We start from the raw sequence: 18161 nt of genomic DNA, 5'->3' as shown, positions 1-18161 counted from the left end.
CCGGGGAACGACCCTCAGTCCCGGGTGTGTCCGCCAGACCACGTGACCCTACCCCCCCCCCCCCCCCCCCCGCCCAAACGGTATCCGGTGGGGCAACGTTGCGTCCCTCTGGCAAGCAGGCCCCCCATGGTCAGGCCGCTTTAAATCTCGTGCTGGGTGGAGCCTTGAGCACGGCGGGCGGGGCCCGAGCTCGGTGGGCGGGGCCGGGGGGGGACCGCTCGGGGTAGGTGCGCGGTGGGCGGGCCCTCAAGCGCGGTGGGCGGGGTCTAAGAGCGCGGTGGGCGGGGCCTCGAGCGCGGCGGGCGGTGCGGCTGCGGGCGGTGCGAGGCCCCTTTAAGGCGCGGCCGGGGCGGGCCCCGCGGCGCGGCCCCTTTAAGGCTTGGCCTACGTGGCAGCCGCTGGAGCCGCGGAGGAGAAGCGAGGCCGGTCGCCGGGCACTTCCTGTGGAGGCCGCAACGAGCGCGGGCGCTGACGGGCCGAACGCCGAGCGAGCGAGCCGAGCCTCCCGCCGCCGCCATGGGCCAGAACGACCTGATGGGCACGGCCGAGGACTTCGCCGACCAGGTGCGGCCTGCGGGCCCGGCCGGCCTCCCCTCCCCGGGCCCCCTGCCCCGGACTGTCCCCCGGGTCCCCGCCGCTCCCCATCCCCCCAGTCCCGAGCCCGGGTCGCTCCCAGAGCCGGGCTCCCGCCCGAGCCCCGCAGGGTCCGTCCCGAGGCCTGGGCCGTGCCCTCACCCCTCCGGATCCCACCGGAGGGATCGCGCCCCCTCCCCCAACCACGGCCCTCCCTCCTGGGCTCGTTGCCTGTCCCTGCCCCGGACACCCCCAAACCTGGCCTCCGGGCCCATCCTGCCCTCTCGCCGCCTCCTCACCACGGCTCGGGGTGTTTCTCGGGTGACCCGTCCCCCCAGCCAGCCCGGGGCCTTCCTGGAAGGTGAGGGGCGTGAGCGGCTGCCTCCCCGCCTCCTGAGAAGGCCGCCCAAGTCCTGGGGATTTGGGGGGCATCCTCCATTCCCAGCTGTCGGGGTGGTCCCTGCACGCTTTTCTTTTTACTGGGCACTCTCAGGAGGCGGGGTGGGAGCTGGGACCCTGAGCAGGGGTTGGTCAGACTGGAGGTCTGGGGGATCCTCCCCGAGGAAAGGGGCTCCCTGGTATGCACCCCAACTACAGAAAGCACAGCACTTTTTCCTTTCCCTTTCCCAGACGTGTGGACTCGTGGGGTCCCTTTGACCCTGCACGTCCCCTCCCTGGACTCTGCCCTGGGACTGAATTGAATGAGTATCTGTCTATCTGTACACAAACCTGGGAGGAGGGGACGCTTGTCTTCCTGGGGATTTTTCCTCCCAGAAGTGTACAGGTGGCGTTCTGAGCCACAGGGAAGCCCTGGAAGCGGGCAGTTGGGTAACACTGGTAAAGGTATTAAAAACTGGATGGACAGACTCAGATCCTGGAAGGGGGAGAGGACAGAGCTCCCACCCTCTTGTTTGACTTGCTTGGCAAGAAAAGCGGTGGGGATTATTTAGCTGTGTGCCTCTGGCTTATAAAAGTATCCCGTTATGTGTACAGATCTACAGCTTCATCCCTGCAGGCAGATCCGGGTCTGGCCGCCTTGCCATTCTTACCTTGGTTCACTTGTTGTGTTTATACTGGCTTTGCCAGAGTTCAAAGTTGTGAGGTTAAGGTCTTACCTTTTATGGGAGTGGTATCGAGTCATCCTCCTCCGTGGCTGGGCTTCTTGGAGGGTTTGAATGTGATTTTTAAAAAAAATAAGCCATGTTTTCTGATGAGTTATCAGTGAACAAGATTTTCCGCTGCGCCCCCCCCCCCCCCCCCCCGGGTGATATCTCTCTAGTGTGGTCTCATAATTGGGTTCTCAGTGCACCACTTTCCTGTGACCCAGTGTTTTAAAACCACTTTGGGGCAGGGGGCTCTATCGACCTGGAGAAATAGTTTTTCCTAAGGTCACGATTTTGTGTTTACAGACACAGTTTAAAAATTGTATCCCTGGCAAATACAGTTCATATTGAAAGCTCTCAAGAACCACGTAGGCTTCTTTGTCAGTTTTCATTGACATAATTTTAGTGACCCAATTTTAGCTGAGGGAACTGTGAGAGCTATGAACACTAGCTCTTCAGCCTGGAAAACCCTAGTTTTGCAAGTGAATTTCATAATCAAATCTAGCTAAAATGTCTCTAGTAAGCTGCTGCCAACTATCAAGTGATAAACTCTCCTACTGAAAAAAAAAAAGTTCAGCTCTCTTTACATAACCCTTCCTTCTTTTCCTCTCATGCATTTTGTTTGTTTTAAATGAAAGAAGCAGAATCTGGGACCTGGAAAGGCTGTAGAGGGGCACACAGGGCCATCCTGTACCGAGTTACTGTGGGAAGGAAGGCAAGGCCTGCTGAGGCTCGTGGGCCAGCCGATCCCGAGGCTGTTGCCACATGTTCCTCTCCTGGCACAAACACAGGGAAGAGGCATGCTGCCTAAAAATCAAAGTGGACCAAGGCCGTGTCTGTCTGGGAGTGCAGCCTCAGTTTATCAACGCAGGGCCGCCATGGCAATGGCAGAGGATGTCAGCAGATGCCTCTGTGTGGGCGACACAAGAGGGCAGAGGTCCTGGTGCTCTTCAAAACCAGTCAGGAGCCTCTTCTGTCACAGGCAGGCTGGGTGTAGGAGGATGTGGGCGGATAACAGGATGCAGAGCCGAAGTCACAGCTTCCTATGGACAAACCTGGCCAGCCTGGGGTGGCACTTTGATTTTTAACGTTTATCCACATAGTATTAAAGCAAAGCTGCCAATAATAAAGGGGCGAGAGTCCAGGCCTTTAAAATGAAAGTGATCTGACTTGAAGGGAATAGAGAAATATTGAAGTCACTGATCAGATAATGTGACATACCTATTTTTTTTTCAAACCTTGTCTTCAGAAAACAGAAACAAAAATGAAGTGACAGGATTTGACCAGAAAGTCAGGGCTGCTGAGAGTGGGACCTAAAAAGGCCCGTGCGTCCACTGGTAGTTATGACAGTAATACTGACCCTTTAACTGCACCAGCACAGCCAGATCCTCCATACGTATCACTGTGTCACTCTCTGGACAGGGTGAGGTTGGCCACGGTGTCTTCATCTTGATGTGGGGAGGGAGGTTTGCCGAGGTCTTGCACAGCACATAGTGGGCTGAAGTTTGAATCCATGTCATGGTACCCCAAGTCTGGGCTCCTTGCTGCTTGGCCATACTGTGACCTTTCCTTCAGATCTGCAGAGGTGAGCACAGGGTAAGCGGTCAGATTTGTTTCCGCTGGCAGGCTCCTCTCAAGCTGTCTCTCTGGCATCAGGCTCCTTGCCCTGGGCAGCCAGGGACAGTGTCCTCCTACTCCCAAGGGGCCAGGTGCTGGGGAAAGTGCTGAGAGGGCTCTCTGCGGGAGCTGGGCACTCGGAAGCCATCTGAGACCAGGTCAGAAGGGCCGAGACTAGTGAGCTGAGCAGTCCACAAACGTCCTGCTCTGCACTGGTCCTCGCTGCCCCTGTGCAGAACGTGAAGTCGAGCACACAGACCCCGTAGACTGGAGTAGCAGCACTTACTGAGTTCTGCCTGATGGCTCATCACCGAGGTGACACACACTGCATGGGGGCTTACTGTCCAGCGTTGCCTTGGTATTTTTACCTGTCCTTTGGCATGACAAAGCCAGTCCCTGGAGCTGTCACTCCCAGGAGCTCCCCTTTGCCTCAGTCAAGCATTGGGTAGTAAGGATGGCTTTATAGGACACTGAATGGGGCACAGGCTGGTGTTAGGCTCTGGATTAACAGCTTGGGGATGCCATGGGTGTGGGTTCTGAGCATTTGCCTCTTGCTCCTCCCCTCCGCCTCCCCGGGCCTCCTGCCTTGCACCATCACGAGTGGGGAGAGAGGACAGAGGGGAGCACTCTTCCTTAGGAGATTGAGAAGCCACCACACCTCTTCTGGGGTGTGGAGACATGGGGAGGCTGGTTAGTGAGGCTTCCCTGGAAGGTGAGGTACAGCTGTGTTCTCTTCCGTGTGGCTGCTCTACAATAGGTAGGTTCTTTGTCACACATGGATTTTGAGTAGAGAAAACCAGCCCATCTCTCCACCTTAAGGCCAGTTGACACCTTCCTGTCCCTCCAGGTGCTACAGAGCAGCACTCAGGGAGACTAGACTGGGGAGTTCTGGGGTCACAGTGGACATGCATGTGTGAGTCACTGAACTCCTGCACCTGCCTGACTCAGCCCGAGGAAAGTCACCCGGCCACAGGCCCCAGTTTTCAGGGATGTGTGGGCATGAGTTGGCCCTTGAGAGGGCAGCCCTGTCCTCAGTGATAAAGAAGGCTGGTCCTGGTCCTCTCCAAGTTCTCACTAACCAAGACTCGCAGACTGCTTGCCTCAGTTCCTTTCAGTCCTGCTCTTGAGGAGAAAGTAGGTATTTTTGTGTCGTGCGGGAGCTGCAGGTGGCTGTGTGACAGTTGCTGTGTTTCCAGAGTTATGACTCAGGCTGCGGGAGCTGGGCACTTGGAAGCCACCTGAGACCAGGTCAGAGGGGCTGAGACTAGTGAGCTGAGCAGTCCACAAACGTCCTGCTCTGCACTTCAATCCCCTAAAATAACAACCCCTTGAAAATAAATCTCAGCTCCAATATTTCTGAGGTCACTCAGGTGCTGTTACTGGTTGTGAAATGGGCTGGATTGAGGGCCTGAGATTCCTGTGAAAGGCCCACCCCCAGAGCGTGGCTGACTGTCCCTCCTGCAGGCTCCCCTGCTGTGTGTGCCTCCAGCAGCTTGTCGTGACTCCCTCCTGAGAGCAGCCCTGGCCCTCAGGCCTGATGGCTGCTGGATGCCGGCCTATCGGAGCACCAGGCAGGTGATAGCTCTCGGCCCTCAGGTGCTGCCTGGATGCCTGATGCCTGGCCCTTCTCTGCTCTCCTGAGGGAACACTGGCTTTGGGATGCTGTCTAGAGTGGCATGGTGTGGGTTCAGTGGCCAAGTCTGGACCCTGGTGACCAAAATACATGTAGGAAATAAGATCAAAATTGGGTCCTTCGTGTCCAGTCCAGACAGGTGCTTATTAGAAGGTTGCTGGTTTAAAGGGGGCTCTGTATCAGCCAGACTTATAAAATAGTAAAACAGCCCTAACCTAGACCACTGACTTTGGAAGTCAGTATGTAGTTCAGAGCATAGACACCTGGATTGTTGCAGCTTTTTCCAAAGTAAAAAGACGTCTGTCTCCTTACTCTCGGCATGTCTGCCTGGGGAAGCGAGGAGTGAATTACCTGTCTGAAGGGAAGGTTCTCTCCATTGCTCTTTAATCCTCTTGATCCAGACACTCAAATTAAGAGTACAGACTCATCACGGAGGCTTTTAAACCCTGCCCCTGTCTCGTGGGCTGCTGTGCCTGCCAGTGGTAGATAGGGTACTCTTAGACCAAAGCCCCGTGCGCCCAGGTGCAGGATGGGCAGACTGGGCAGGGAGCGGCTTTCAGTTCCAGTTGGGAGGCAAGTCAGAACACCTCCAATGTTTGTCACTGTGTCCCTGTGCTGCCTTTGGGGTCACCCCCATCCCAGGAGTCCCACCATGGCTCTAGTCTCAGTCTGCCCAGCCTCACTGTGCTTCCCCCAAGGCGTAACAGCAGGTGAGGCCTCTGTCATTGCCGAGGTTTCTCAGTGGGGCCGGAGCACAAGGCCCTAGCATTAGAGCCAAGGAGGTGCTGTTCATCTCAGGGACTAGGGGTGATTGCACCGTTGCTGGGCATTTCAAAAGCATTTGGGCCATGAAGCAGAAACAGGAGGGGGCATGGCGTCAGCGGTCCCCGAACCCCCTGATCTAATGCAGTGTGTGTTTACACTGAGTGTACTCCTGTGTTCTCTACGTGGACTCCAGAATTCATGTAGGAGTACTTGGGACGTCTTTTTTTAAACTAGGTCCTTCCCCCTTCCCTCTCCTCCTGCTTATTAAAGTTGGAACGAACCTTAGCAACCATTAATCCAGCTGTCCTCACTTTGTAGAAGTGTAGCACCGACACCCCCCCCCAAAGTAATTTAGTTTGTCCATGGTGTCACAGGGCACCGGCTGGTGGGTGGCAGAGCCAGGAGGAGGACACGGGCTTCAGCCTCAGCCTGAGGTTATGTCCCATGCCTGCTTGGCTGGCTGGCTCTGTGACTTCTGCCATCACTGCAGTGGGGGTGATGGGCTGAGCAAACGTGCGCGGAATCGACAGCTTGGAGCTCGAGCTCAGTGGGTTGGAAGGGAATGGACACCTGACTTGTGATCGCTCCCTCCCAGGTGAGCCAGGCTTCTCTGTGCTCAGGAGCCAGAGCTGATGAACGAAACATCCAGAGGCTCATTAACTGCAACAGATAGCATTGGCAGTTTCTAGCGCTGTTAAACAGCTTTTCAAAATGCCAGAAATTCAGAAATGCTCATATACACATCTTCATTTATTGCCACAATTGATTTAATCAGCCTTCAGAAGGGCTGTGGCATTAATCTGACTGTCCCTTTAGGGGTCAGGCTTATGGATGCCCTTTAGACTCTCACTTGCTGACACATCACTCATGTGGGTGGGTCTCCGATCTTTCTCCCGAGTTCCTGCTGTTATCATGCACCCTAGGATTTCTGTCCCTTTGTATCTCAGCTTCATACGGTTGGTAAGAGAAAGTGCATGTGAGACACCTGGTGACATTTGTACCTCAGTTTCCACGTGCATTTGTTTCCTAATCACACCACCATAAATGGCAAGGCTTGCACGAAGCATGTATTTCTCTTTGACATTAGCCAGTGATTTTACACACTTGATTTCATTGCTGTTGAAACAGCTGTCCATCCCATTGGTTAGTGTGTTTTTAATTCACTTTGGCCCACTCAGGCTTTTAAAAAGCAATCCCTGAGCTTTCTAGCCATTACCCATACCAGGTTCAGGTGTGTATTCACAGTTATGCACGCACGGTTGCCTAGGCCCGATTGCGAGCTCTCCAGAGAGGAACTCTGTGACGGGCTGGGAGATGCACTGTGGGTGCTAACTGCGCACCTGTGCTGGCCAGAGCCTGGCCTTCCCTTCCGCTGCTCCAGAGATGTCCAATGAGTGTAAACACGTGAGCTTACTATTGGCCGACCATGAGGCCCTCTAGGCCTGGGACCCTGGCTGTAGCCTAAGGGGACTGTCATCTCAGGAGCACTCTCAGGTCTCTAGCATTGCTGGAGTGGCTGGGAGGCCAAGGGCTCAGCTATGACCAGCAGGCTGGGTCAGGCCTCAGCACAGTGTGTCCAGTCAATACCTCTGGGCGAGCCCCTCTCCCCTCAGGGTTTTAACTTGTTGATGCCCCTGCCTGAGAACAGAAGCTGTGTCTTGTGGCAATTCTTGTTTGAAGACTGTAGTTGTCACTACACGTGTCTGCTAAGATGACAGAGGAGGTCATAGAAGAGCGTCATGCTGTCACCTTATGGGGTCTGAGCTGCCTCTGGAACTGGCACACAGGTTGTTACCCACACGGCATGATGGGAGCAGGTGCTGAGAGTCTCATGTACGGCACCCAGGAAGCACCTGGCTGGGGGCTGGGGGCTGGAGGCTGGGGGCTCTGCCACAGCCCCTCACCAGGGTGTCTGTGGCCCGACAGTTCCTCCGAGTCACGAAGCAGTACCTCCCGCACGTGGCGCGCCTCTGCCTGATCAGTACCTTCCTGGAGGACGGCGTGCGCATGTGGTTCCAGTGGGGCGAACAGCGGGACTACATCGACAGCACCTGGGGCTGTGGCTACCTGGTGGCCTCCTCCTTCGTGCTCCTCAACCTGCTCGGACAGCTGAGTAAGTGGCTCGGAGGGTAGTCAGGCTCCCTCACTGATAGCAGGGTGTTCAGCCCTGGGCTGATTGCTGGGGGCTTGCTAAAGAAATACGATAGCCCGACCGGCGTGTCTCAGAGGTTGAGCATCGACCTATGATCCAGGAGATCGTGGTTCGATTCCCAGTCAGGGCACATGCCCGGGTTGTGGGCCCGATCCCAGTTGGGGGCGTGTGGGAGGCAGCCCATCAGTGATGACTCTCTCATCATTGATGTTTCTGTCTCTCTCCCATCCTCTCTCTGAATGAACAAAGATATATTTTTTTAAAAAAGAAAAGAAATAGGACACAGTCCCTGTGTTTAAGTGCCCAGAGCAGATGCTCGTGAGCTGGGTGGGCCAGTGAGGAGCCGGGCAGTGAAAATCCAAGGTGTCTGGAAGGATAAATTGAGATGAAGGGAGAGACTAGGCCAGAATGCAGCTCACACTGGCCTCAGGCCTTCCTTTTCCTCCTGGACTGTCTTCTGTGGCTGCCTCCACCCTGTGCACGCAGGGCAGAACAGGGACTTGCATTTTCGGCCTGTCCTGCTTGATGCCACAGAGCCTGTGATGGCAGCTGACTCGGAACAAGGGCTGTTCTCTGTACCAAGTCAGCAGTGCAGCTGACGCATGCGTGCGGTTCGTGCTTGTCCTTAATCGTCCCACAAGTTGATTTTTGTGTGGGGTAGGTAAGTGGGCTGCTGCTGTGCCTGAGGGCCAGCTGAGGTGGCCAGTGACTATGGCAGTGTCTCCTCACCCGGGACTCGCCTACAGCCCCCTGACCCTTGCTTTCTTCTTTCCAGCTGGCTGCATCCTGGTGCTGAGCAGAAACTTCGTGCAGTACGCCTGCTTCGGGCTCTTCGGAATCATAGCCCTGCAGGTAAACGGGGCCTGAGGTCAGGTCCCATTCAGGAACCACAGTGCTCCAGATAAACAGGGCGTATGGTTGGGGTCTCTCCCAGGAACCATAGTGCTGCAGGAAAACGGCACGAGGTGGGGGTCTCACCCAGGAAATGTAGCGCTTCAGGTAAACGTGGGGGCCTTGCTTCTTGCTATGGTTGGAGCAGAGCTGCTGAAAAGGCATTTTTGAGGACTCAGCATCACTCCCCCTTTGGCCCTCTGTCTCCCTCTCTGGAGCTCCTTTCTTGAGAAGTGGCTCAGTTTTCCTCAAGACAAACTCGGAGAAGGGACTGCCAAGCAGGGCTGGAGAGGCTGGTGCGCTGAGTAAGGGCTGAGCTCTAGGTGCCCGCCTTTGCCACTTGCCTGGGTTTTCTTTGGCAAGAGTATAAATCACAGGTTGGCTGCCATCAGGACCCTATTCTTGTTACTGTTTTGCTTCATGAGGACCTAGCTGTTTGGATGCACTCTTCAACATGCAACCTTTTAGTCTGGGATGGTGGTTTCCGAGCCACCATGTTCTCCGCGACACCTTGGGCACAGCTCTGATTAAACAGGTCCAGGGCCACCAGCATGCTCTGAGACATGCTGAGCCAAACTTGACCTTGGAGCTGTGTCAGGTGTCCTAAAACGGTTCTGTGTATCTTAAATTTAAAAAAAAAAAAAAAGTTGCTTAATGCTATTAATTCTGTAGAAAAAAAGGTTATTTGAAAAGGCTGACACTCATTTTTCTCTGTCCTCTGTTCCCCTCAGACGATCGCCTACAGCATTTTATGGGACTTGAAGTTTTTGATGAGGTACGTGTGTTCTGGTTGGGGAGGTCACTGTACTTCCTTCCACACCTAAACTCTGTTCTGTAACCGTCAGCTGAGTAAACTTCTTGGGGTCAAAACTGTGCTGCTTATTAGACTCTGGTGGACGTTGGCCGAGCAGCTCCACCCCCACCCGGGGCCCGTAGAACATGTGAGGGTGAAGTCGCAGCTCCTGACCTGGGTTTCCTGAGGGAGAGAATGGGCGTCTGAGTGGAAACACTTTTCACAGGGACCCAGCTGGTCAACAGTAAAGCTAAAACAGGACCGGGTTCCAAGTGTGCTTGGGTGACCTGTCACTGTCTAGTGGCACAAACACACCTGTGTCTTCAGTCATATAAGGGTTTCCAAGTCTGCTCCCGTGGACTCGCACATCCTGGTCCTGCTTGGTCTGCAGAAAGGGGCGCGGGGGCCCTAGAGCCTGAGCTTGTGCCATGAGCCTGGCATTTCTGTTCCACAGGAACCTGGCCCTGGGAGGAGGCTTGTTGCTGCTCCTAGCAGAGTCCCGTTCTGAAGGGAAGAGCATGTTTGCGGGTGTCCCCACCATGCGTGAGAGCTCCCCCAAACAGTACATGCAGCTCGGAGGCAGGGTCCTGCTGGTCCTGATGTTCATGACCCTCCTTCACTTCGACTCCAGCTTCTTCTCTGTAAGTATTCCTGCTCCTTGAACCAGGTCTGGTCTGCCATCCTTCCAGCCCCTGCCCTGCTCTGCCCTGGTGTGTGCGAAGCAGAGCCAGAGCCGAGGGGCCATTGGAAGGCGTTTGCTCAAAGGAAGCAAACCTTTTGATCCTATTAAAAGAAGCAGAAAGCTGTCACATTCTTGTGTGCCAAGAACCTGCCTTCCAAACAAATGAGTCCAGAATCTTGGGCCTCACCGGAGGGTCCTGGTGCCTAGTCCTTATACAGACAGTTTTTCTTTCCTTCCTCACCTTTATCTCGTAATCTTTGTGTGCCGGGTGTTGGGGATGCAGAGTGGAAGAAGGTTCTGGCTTTGTCTCTAGGAGCTTACAGAGCAGGTCTTTGTAGCTGAGTGTGCGCCCTGCCTGGTGAGGTTCCCAGGAGGATCCGCAGGCCAAGGGACCAGGAGGCTGGTCCTAAGAAGCACTGTTACACGTGGAGGTCCACCAGGCCCAAACCCAAATGGTCTTGGGGAGTCACCCTGCTGTGTTTCTGGGCGCTGCTTCATCTCCTGCCCCCAGCACCCGGTTTCATCCCCACCTGTAACAGCCCCAGCTGGTGGTGGCCTCTCAGAGCACCGGGCACAATACAGCTCTTCCTCACATGCATTTTGAGTTCTTACTTTCCACCTATGCAGATCCTCCAGAACATCGTGGGCACAGCTCTGATGATTTTAGTGGCCGTTGGCTTTAAAACCAAGCTGGCCGCCTTGACTCTTGTCGTCTGGCTGTTCGCCATCAACGTGTATTTCAACGCCTTCTGGACCATTCCTGTCTACAAGCCCATGCATGACTTCCTCAAGTACGACTTCTTCCAGACCATGTCGGTGATCGGAGGCTTGCTTCTGGTGGTGGCTCTGGGCCCCGGGGGCGTCTCCATGGACGAGAAGAAGAAAGAGTGGTAACAGACCCCTTCTCTGCCTGGCTAAGACCCGTGGCTGTCCAGGACTGGTTCGGGGTGGATTCGACAAGACTGCCGGCATTTATGTACCCTCTTCCCTTCCCTGCCTTGGTAAAGGCACAGATGTGTGAGAAATTTCTCTGCAGACCCGAGATTTGATGGCTGAATCTGCTCTACACCCGCCACCTGCTCTCTGACCAGTCAGAGCCAGCGGACGCTTGGCTCCTCCCTCCCCACGGCAGGCCTCCGCTCTCCTGTGAGCAGCTGGGCTGGTTGCGGCCTCTGTCCTGTTTTTGTTTTGGTTTTTTTGGGGGGGTGGGGGCCTTGAAGCTGTACTATGAGCAGATACATTTGTGTATCATTCAAAGCAGTCTCCCTCTTATTTTTTTTAAAGTTTACGTTTTTTAGCTAAAACTACTAAATGATTTCAGATGGCCCAAACATCAAAGACACCGTAAAACTCTCTGGTTTAAAATCGCACCAGTGGCTTTCACGTTGTTTCTGCCTTGCATTGTAATAATATAAGGACAGTGAAAATACTTAAGAGAAACCCAAGCCCCAGAGAATGAGGCAGTATTAGAGGGGCCGCTGTTCATGGAAAAAGTCATTGATTAATCAGGAAATTGGCCCAGACTGGGGCAGTTTATATGGGATCTGGGAGCTTACATGGCTCAAGGTGGGGATGGAGATAGAAGTCCTGCAGGAAGCCCCCAGGAGCCCGCAGGGACCCTCGCGCTCACCTGCATGCTTGCAGTTTGGCCCCAGCTGCTCCCGTGACCTGCTGGGGAGGAACAGTGACACGCAGCTAGCAGACCAGTTACCTCACACTTGACCTTTCGCAGCCAAGGCTGAAACTGGGCAGAGCTCACCCTGGCCAGGTGCCTGGGTTTTCTTTGGTCTGAGGGATTCTCCCAGGCTGCGCAGCCACGACTTATGTTTTCACAAGGCTGTTGCTTGCTCAGATCAGCTATCTGCTATGCTGAACACAGCCCAAATTACTTTTTACGATTTGTGATGCCTTACCGATTGGATCTGACTCCTATATTTAAAGTTTTTTAACATTGCCTTACACTGTGTTTCTCTTCTTGGGGTTGTGAGCACTTCTTGCTGTTCTCTGCTAGTCCGCATCGTAGCAAAGGCCACCAGGGGAGTTGGAACATCTCTGTGCCTCCTGTTGTCCTCCCCTCAATCCTTTGGGGACAGACCGACTTGGCCAGGCTGACCAGGAGGCTGGCCTCGGGGCTTGGCTCTCTGGTCATCAGCTAGGTGTGCGAGCCTGAGGGCCATCCTGGGGGCGAGGAGGGGGGAGGTAGTCCTGAGCCAGGTTCCATGTTTACCTTCCAGGCTAGGGCCAGGGTGAGGTGGAGCCTCTTCTTGCCCCCAGTAGGCTTTGCAGGGCGGAGATGGCTGCCTTTTGCCCACCAGGGCTCTTAGAACTGAACCTGGCTTTGCAGCCTGGCCCCACCTAACCGAGGGGAGTAAGATTGTACCACTTCACCACTCGTCCCCCAGCCACGATGGAGGCTCATCCTGAGCGTTATTTAGGCAGAGCCATGGCTGAGGGATGTGTTCCTATTCCCGATCACTCAGATGCTCACTACATGGAGGGTTTCACTTTCTGACTAAGCCTCACCAGGGTCATCTCATGGTCCACACCCCCTTCCCTGTTAACACATCATGACAGCCCCATCGAGCAGCACCCTCAGCCAAGTTGCATCTCGCTATAGCACTGTTTCTCGCACATATGGGTCCTTCCTGGCTCTGTGCTCAGAGACCTCTGTTTGGTCATCCCTGGTCACCATCCATGCCAGAGGAGGTCCCTCCCACCTCCCCGGCACCAAGCAGGCTAGTGCCTGGGCCCAGGGTAGACCTACATCTTTGCGGGAGGAGTGGAAAATGATCTACCAATTGGTTTTGGCAAAACAATTTTTGAAAAATTTTTTGCTTTATGTGGGAAATAGGTATCAATCTCATTTTATGCTGTATTTTATATCTTAGTTGTGTTTGAAAACGTTTTGATTTTTGGAAACATCAAAATAAATAATGGCATTTGTTGTATGCAGTGTGACCCTCAGGTGCTGTCTAGGTGGGTGCGGCCTTGCCAGGGCTCTCCAGGTACCACAGTGAGGACCACTTAGAAGCCACATCCAGACAGGATTCTCCCCTCCATGTTCCTGCTGTGTCCTGAGTGTGGGGGACGGGACCCTGACACCTGGGGGACAGACCCAGCCCTGCCTTCTGGGGAAGCCAATCAGTGGATGGAGAAAACCCCAGGACACCCCAACAGTTTGGGGGTCACGGCAGGCGGAAGAGAAACACGGTGACATACCCCAAGGACTCTCAAAAGGCTGTGTTTTCTCTGGCAAACTTTTATTAACCCGACTGCTTAAAGGAGCCGAAGCGCTTCGGTTTGCGGTGATGGCTTTTGAACTTCTTTGATGACGAGCCCAACTGCTTCTGTAATGGGAATACTTCCAGTCAGTTCCGAGATGAACGGGTGCAGAGTCAGGCTCCCGCCCCCCAGCCCACGGGGAGGTTTTAGCTGGAAACCCCCAGGTCTGCTCTCTACCCAATTTCCCTTAGAGCTGCCGGGCTCATCAAAGGCAGGGCTTCGAACCCCCAAATGCAACAAAGGCCTTTACCTCTTCCAGCCCCATTCTCATTTATCAAAGGGAACGAAATTCCTGCCCCATCCAGAAAGGTACAGGGTGGTGCCTAATCTGGTCCCTTCCTCTGGGTTCCTGTGCCACACAGGCAGCTGTCCCTCAGACCAGTGATCTTGGACCTGCTCCGCGCCCCCTGGCTCCCATGCAGGTGCAAACAGAAAGCGGCGCCGCCCCATCCGAGCAGCCTTGGCTCCTAGCTCACGCGGTGTTGGCTTGGGATGTTACCTGCGCCAAGGGCTTTTATTTTTCTAAAGAAGCTGAAAACCATCGCTGAGGACACTGCTGCCTGTCAGCAGCCCTGGGGTACCCCTCACCTTCCTGCGTTTGAGGGCCAGCTCCCGGGACACTTCCATCTCTTCTCTTGGCTTCTCGTCATCATCTGTCAAAAGGTCATCAGGGTTGTCCCTGTGCTCAGTCCCACCCAGGTCCTTTTTGGTGAACAGCTCGGCTGGAAGGAAGAGGGATCAGCTGGTTCAGGTTAAGGTCACCACCTATGCAGGGGGCTAAGGGGTCGAGCACAGGGAGGAACAGGCCAGAGCCCACTTGCTGCTGGAAATGGACAGGACGGCGGTGCTCTGAATCTGCGGAACAGTCAACAGGAGGGGGGGAGCACGTTCGCACTTACGTGGGTAGAGGTCTGCCATGCTGTCGTCACTGTCACTCGGAGCTGTGCCGTCCCCATCGCTGGACTCAGGTTCCCAGAAGGCTGCTCTCAGGTGGGGTGGCCTGTCACCATCCATCTGGTCCTCCCTCCTCCTCCTCTTGTGCAGAAGGCAGGCGGGCACGTACTCCACACCCTGCTTCTGACACTCTTCATCTGGGAGACAGGCAGCACACTGCCCGGTTCTCTCCATGTCTCCCACCCTCTGCGCCCTGTACCCACCCCACTACAGGTACATATCAGCCGTGGCAGGGAAATGCCACAAGCTAAGTTCCCACCAGGCCAGGAGAGGCCAGGAGAGGCCAGGGGGGTGTGGCTGAGGCACAAGATGGTACAGGTCTAAGGGCCTTGAGCGCCCTCCTCTGGCCGGACCCACCAGGCTCCAGGAAGCAGCAGCTCGGTGGGCGCCAGGCTGCACAGGGCCCAGCGCACCTGACCCGGAAACCACACCAGCTTATCACCAGGAGACTGAAGCCCCCTCAGGCCCAGTGACTGGGAGCCTACCCTGGACGGTGGGCTCTGTGGGAGTTGGGAACTCCTTTGCGGACCTTTGGCCAGGAGCACAGGCAGGAATGAGACTTCCATGGAAAGACTTCACTGCAGTCACACTGTCCCTTCCTGCGCTGAGGACTCAGATGCCCTCCATCAGCATGAGCCTCCCTAGTCCAGTAAAGCTCCCTCGAGGGGCAGGTGGTGACGGGCCTGACTCTCACTGTCCCCCCAACTCCTACCATCACTCATGGGGTAGATGAGCCCTGCTGGGATCACTACCCAATTCTAACCACCTCCAAGACCCTATCCCCTTCTCCATGTCTGCCACCCACTCCCAGGCCCCACAGTAGCCTTGTCACAACCAGCACCCTTGGCCAGGTGCCCTCACCACCATGCTGTGCCTCCTCGTGCGGTCTCCGCCCCGTGGTTCAGCATTATGCTCTCTCACTGACCAGAAGCAGTCCAGCCCCCGCAGCGCCTTCCTGCCCACCTAAGCAGCTGCCCGCGACAAGATGAAGCCCCAGGCCCTGCTCCTGCACAGGCTCTGCGGGGCCCCCGAAGCAGGTGTGGAAAGTGAGCCGCCTCCGCTTTCGGCCTCAGGTGGAGACTGGGTCTCACGCCTCACCGGGAAGCAGTAAAGCCTTGCCCTTCTCGCCCTCGTCTTCCCATCACCAAACCCACCCGACTGCCCTACCGGGTCCCCTCCCCCGCCTCACGGGCTGCAGCCCACTGCCCGGCGCCAGCCCGGCCCTCTCCCCGCCACGCCACTCAGCTGCCTGTCTCATCGCCCGTGGCTAACGTGTGGTGAGTCCACGGCTTCCTCCTTGAACCTCCTCTGTCCCAGACACCCGGTCCCTCCGCACCTTCCTGGGCTCCTCAGTATGCAGGTCCCACCCCGTCCCTTCTCAACGGGCTCCGTGGACCCAAATGCCACCTCTGTGTAGTGATCTGCATCATCTGAGTGCTGGCCCGTGTGTTCGATAGCCACCCCCTGACACGCCTCCCATTTAGAGTGCTCACCTTTCACTCAGTTTCCCCACAAGCCCATTATTCAGACTCCTCTCTCCTACCTTCATGCTGCCGACCGTCACTGAGCAGTTCTCAAGCTGGGAACTTGGGAACTGGCCGGCTTCTCCTGTCCCTCACCCCTCACCAAGCAATCCTACCCTCCAAAGCTAAAACCTGTCCACATCATCCCATCTTCCCTGCCAGCACCTGGAGGCCAAAGCGGAGCCCCAGCCACTGTCTTCCTCTGGACAACTGCACAGTCACCCACTGTCCCCTCTCCACCCCTCCCCTCTGCTCCTCAGAGGAACAGTGATGCTGAGACACATCAGTCATGCCAGTCCCTGCTTTAACCCTTTCAGTGCATTCCCGCTGAACGTGCTCCTGACCACGGCCTTCAAGACCCCCTGTGCTCTCGCCCCACCCACCTTTCTAGCCCAGTGTGCATGGTGGCACCAAGAAGGCACATCCTTCAGAACCTCCCAGGGCCCAGCGTGTTTCTGCCTTGGACCTGGCCTGGATCCTGTCCCCTGCCACTCCGCACGTCCCTCAGTCTCAGCCGAGAGGCCCTCAGAGAGCCTTTCCCAGGCCTCCTGAGTCTGGCAGGCCTTCCTGGCTCCCCAGGACCGTCCCCTCACAGCACTCATCACGACCTGTGATTAGGTAGGTCCTCCAGTAACGTTCCATTGCAATGCTAATGAGATGCCGCAGGAACTTAACTCTAGTTTAGATCAATCAGTGGATGGTAAAACTGGCTTCGTTTTAAGTAGCTTAAAGTCACAGAAGCTATGGATGACGACTGGACGTACTGTACTGGGAGTCGGCTTCCTACTTTTCACCTCTCTTACTGTTTGGGGCTGGTGCATCCACCAAGTATTGCCAAAGAATGATGCAGGTGCCACTTCTGCCCTCTAGGGGTGCTCATCCTGGGAGGGCAGGCATGTACCCAAATACCTGTGACTCAGGCAGGCTGTGCCCCCCACATCACTTACATTTATGCAGAGCTTTCTGGTAGCGCCGGCCCTGAGTATGCCTCAGTACGTGCTCTGGGGACTTGTTGATGTGCCGCAGGGTGAGTTTGCAGAACAGCTGATGCCTAAGGGCCAAGGAGACCTTGGTTTTGCAGGGACAGTTCACAAGAAAGGATCCAGACCTGCTCTCCACCGTGGCTGCATCCTGCATCTCAGAATCACCCTCAGAGGCTGATGGGGGCGGAGACGTCTACGATGTGGGCCTGAGCATCAGGGTTTTTAAAAGCTCCAGAGCAGCCCCACTCCTCCGAGGGTGGAGAACCACCGATCCAGACAGACCGTGGCCTGTCTGCTCGGCATGTGGCCTAGCCAGCCTTCCCAATGCCTCTGGTGTGAGAATGCATGCTGAGGATTCGCCCTTCAAGTTCTCCATAAGTGAGAGTGTCCACCATGCCATCACATCTTCCTCCTGCCTATGTTTATCAAGCATACACTCTCAGCTAAATCAAAGTTCTCCGTTAAAGTAAAAATGTGAAACTGACCTCGATCAGAACCTCAGGAGACAAAGCACAAGCGCTCCCCATCCTCTAGGAAGCTGACAGGTCCAGATGACAAACCTCACGTTTACAAAAAGCCAAGCAAGCTCAGGAGGGACCGGCCTCGCCTGGAACCGCAGGTGACTCACAGTCCCAGGGCTCCCACATGCATCCCAGGTCTAACCCCTGGGCAGGTGGTGGTCCAGCAGGGAGGGGTCGGGGATTCCGAACGTCGGCCAGACACCGGCTGGAACTGTCCCACCCGGGGCCCCCTAGCGGTGCCAGGCCGCCCGCCCACGCCCACGCCCACGCCCACGCACGGGTTCTTGGTGCTGGGCACGATGTGCGGCTCGAACTCCGCGTAGTCGAAGGCCGGGGAGGCGCGGACCAGCCTCCGGTACTTCTTGCCGCTGGTGTAGACCTGGAGCTCGGGCAGACGGCAGGGCAGCTCGTGACCGGTCAGCGCGCACCTCACCTGCGGGCGGGCGGGCGGTCAGGGGGGTAGGGTCGGAGGGGTGTCCCGTGGGGGGGGCGGTCGGGGAGTGGGGCGGTCAGGGGGCCCCGCGCACCTTGCAGGCGCCGGGCTCCAGCCGCAGGCTGGGGTGCTCGCGCAGGAAGGCGCGTACGTCGGCCGGCGGCTCGCTCATGGCTGGGGGCCGGCGGAGCTGGAAGCCGGGCGCCGCTCGAACCACGTGGGCCGGGGGCGGGGCTTGGGGGCGGGGCTTAGCGGT

The 18161-nt window shown here is 56.1% G+C and overlaps 2 protein-coding genes across 2 annotated transcripts; one reads left to right on the top strand and one right to left on the bottom strand.

Annotated features, from left to right (window-relative positions):
* The first annotated feature begins 280 nt into the window (after window positions 1–280).
* On the top strand, window positions 281–13157 carry SURF4 (surfeit 4). The gene is made up of 6 exons (XM_081152461.1): window positions 281–564; window positions 7618–7804; window positions 8619–8695; window positions 9466–9509; window positions 9982–10168; window positions 10837–13157. Exons 1-6 carry the CDS (start codon window positions 517–519, stop codon window positions 11101–11103), a joined length of 810 nt encoding a protein of 269 aa, XP_081008587.1. The 5' UTR covers window positions 281–516; the 3' UTR covers window positions 11104–13157.
* SURF2 (surfeit 2) lies at window positions 13155–18123 on the bottom strand. Its single transcript, XM_081152462.1, has 6 exons — window positions 18000–18123; window positions 17751–17905; window positions 16916–17019; window positions 14391–14582; window positions 14080–14213; window positions 13155–13556 (listed from the first exon to the last, which is right to left on the bottom strand). Exons 1-6 carry the CDS (start codon window positions 18075–18077, stop codon window positions 13473–13475), a joined length of 747 nt encoding a protein of 248 aa, XP_081008588.1. The 5' UTR covers window positions 18078–18123; the 3' UTR covers window positions 13155–13472.
* Window positions 18124–18161: the final 38 nt, after the last annotated feature.

Source organism: Miniopterus schreibersii (genome assembly GCF_964146895.1).
Source record: "Miniopterus schreibersii genome assembly, chromosome: 11".
Taxonomy (NCBI): Eukaryota; Metazoa; Chordata; class Mammalia; order Chiroptera; family Miniopteridae; genus Miniopterus; species Miniopterus schreibersii.
The sequence above is the reverse complement of the archived record's forward strand: the minus strand, read 5'-3'. Positions and strand labels throughout refer to the sequence as shown.

What these genes read in the sequence shown, in the direction of transcription:
- SURF4 (XM_081152461.1), top strand. Translation starts at nt 517, where the DNA reads ATGGGCCAGAACGACCTGATGGGCACGGCCGAGGACTTCGCCGACCAG. An exon ending in CCGAGGACTTCGCCGACCAG is followed by an intron (nt 565 to 7,617) that starts GTGCGGCCTGCG and finishes GTGGCCCGACAG; the next exon opens with TTCCTCCGAGTCACGAAGCA. An exon ending in TCGGAATCATAGCCCTGCAG is followed by an intron (nt 8,696 to 9,465) that starts GTAAACGGGGCC and finishes TGTTCCCCTCAG; the next exon opens with ACGATCGCCTACAGCATTTT.
- SURF2 (XM_081152462.1), bottom strand. Translation starts at nt 18,077, where the DNA reads ATGAGCGAGCCGCCGGCCGACGTACGCGCCTTCCTGCGCGAGCACCCC. An exon ending in GTGCCCAGCACCAAGAACCC is followed by an intron (nt 17,020 to 17,750) that starts GTGCGTGGGCGT and finishes CTTGGCCCTTAG; the next exon opens with GCATCAGCTGTTCTGCAAAC. An exon ending in TGGCCCTCAAACGCAGGAAG is followed by an intron (nt 13,557 to 14,079) that starts GTGAGGGGTACC and finishes TTCCCATTACAG; the next exon opens with AAGCAGTTGGGCTCGTCATC.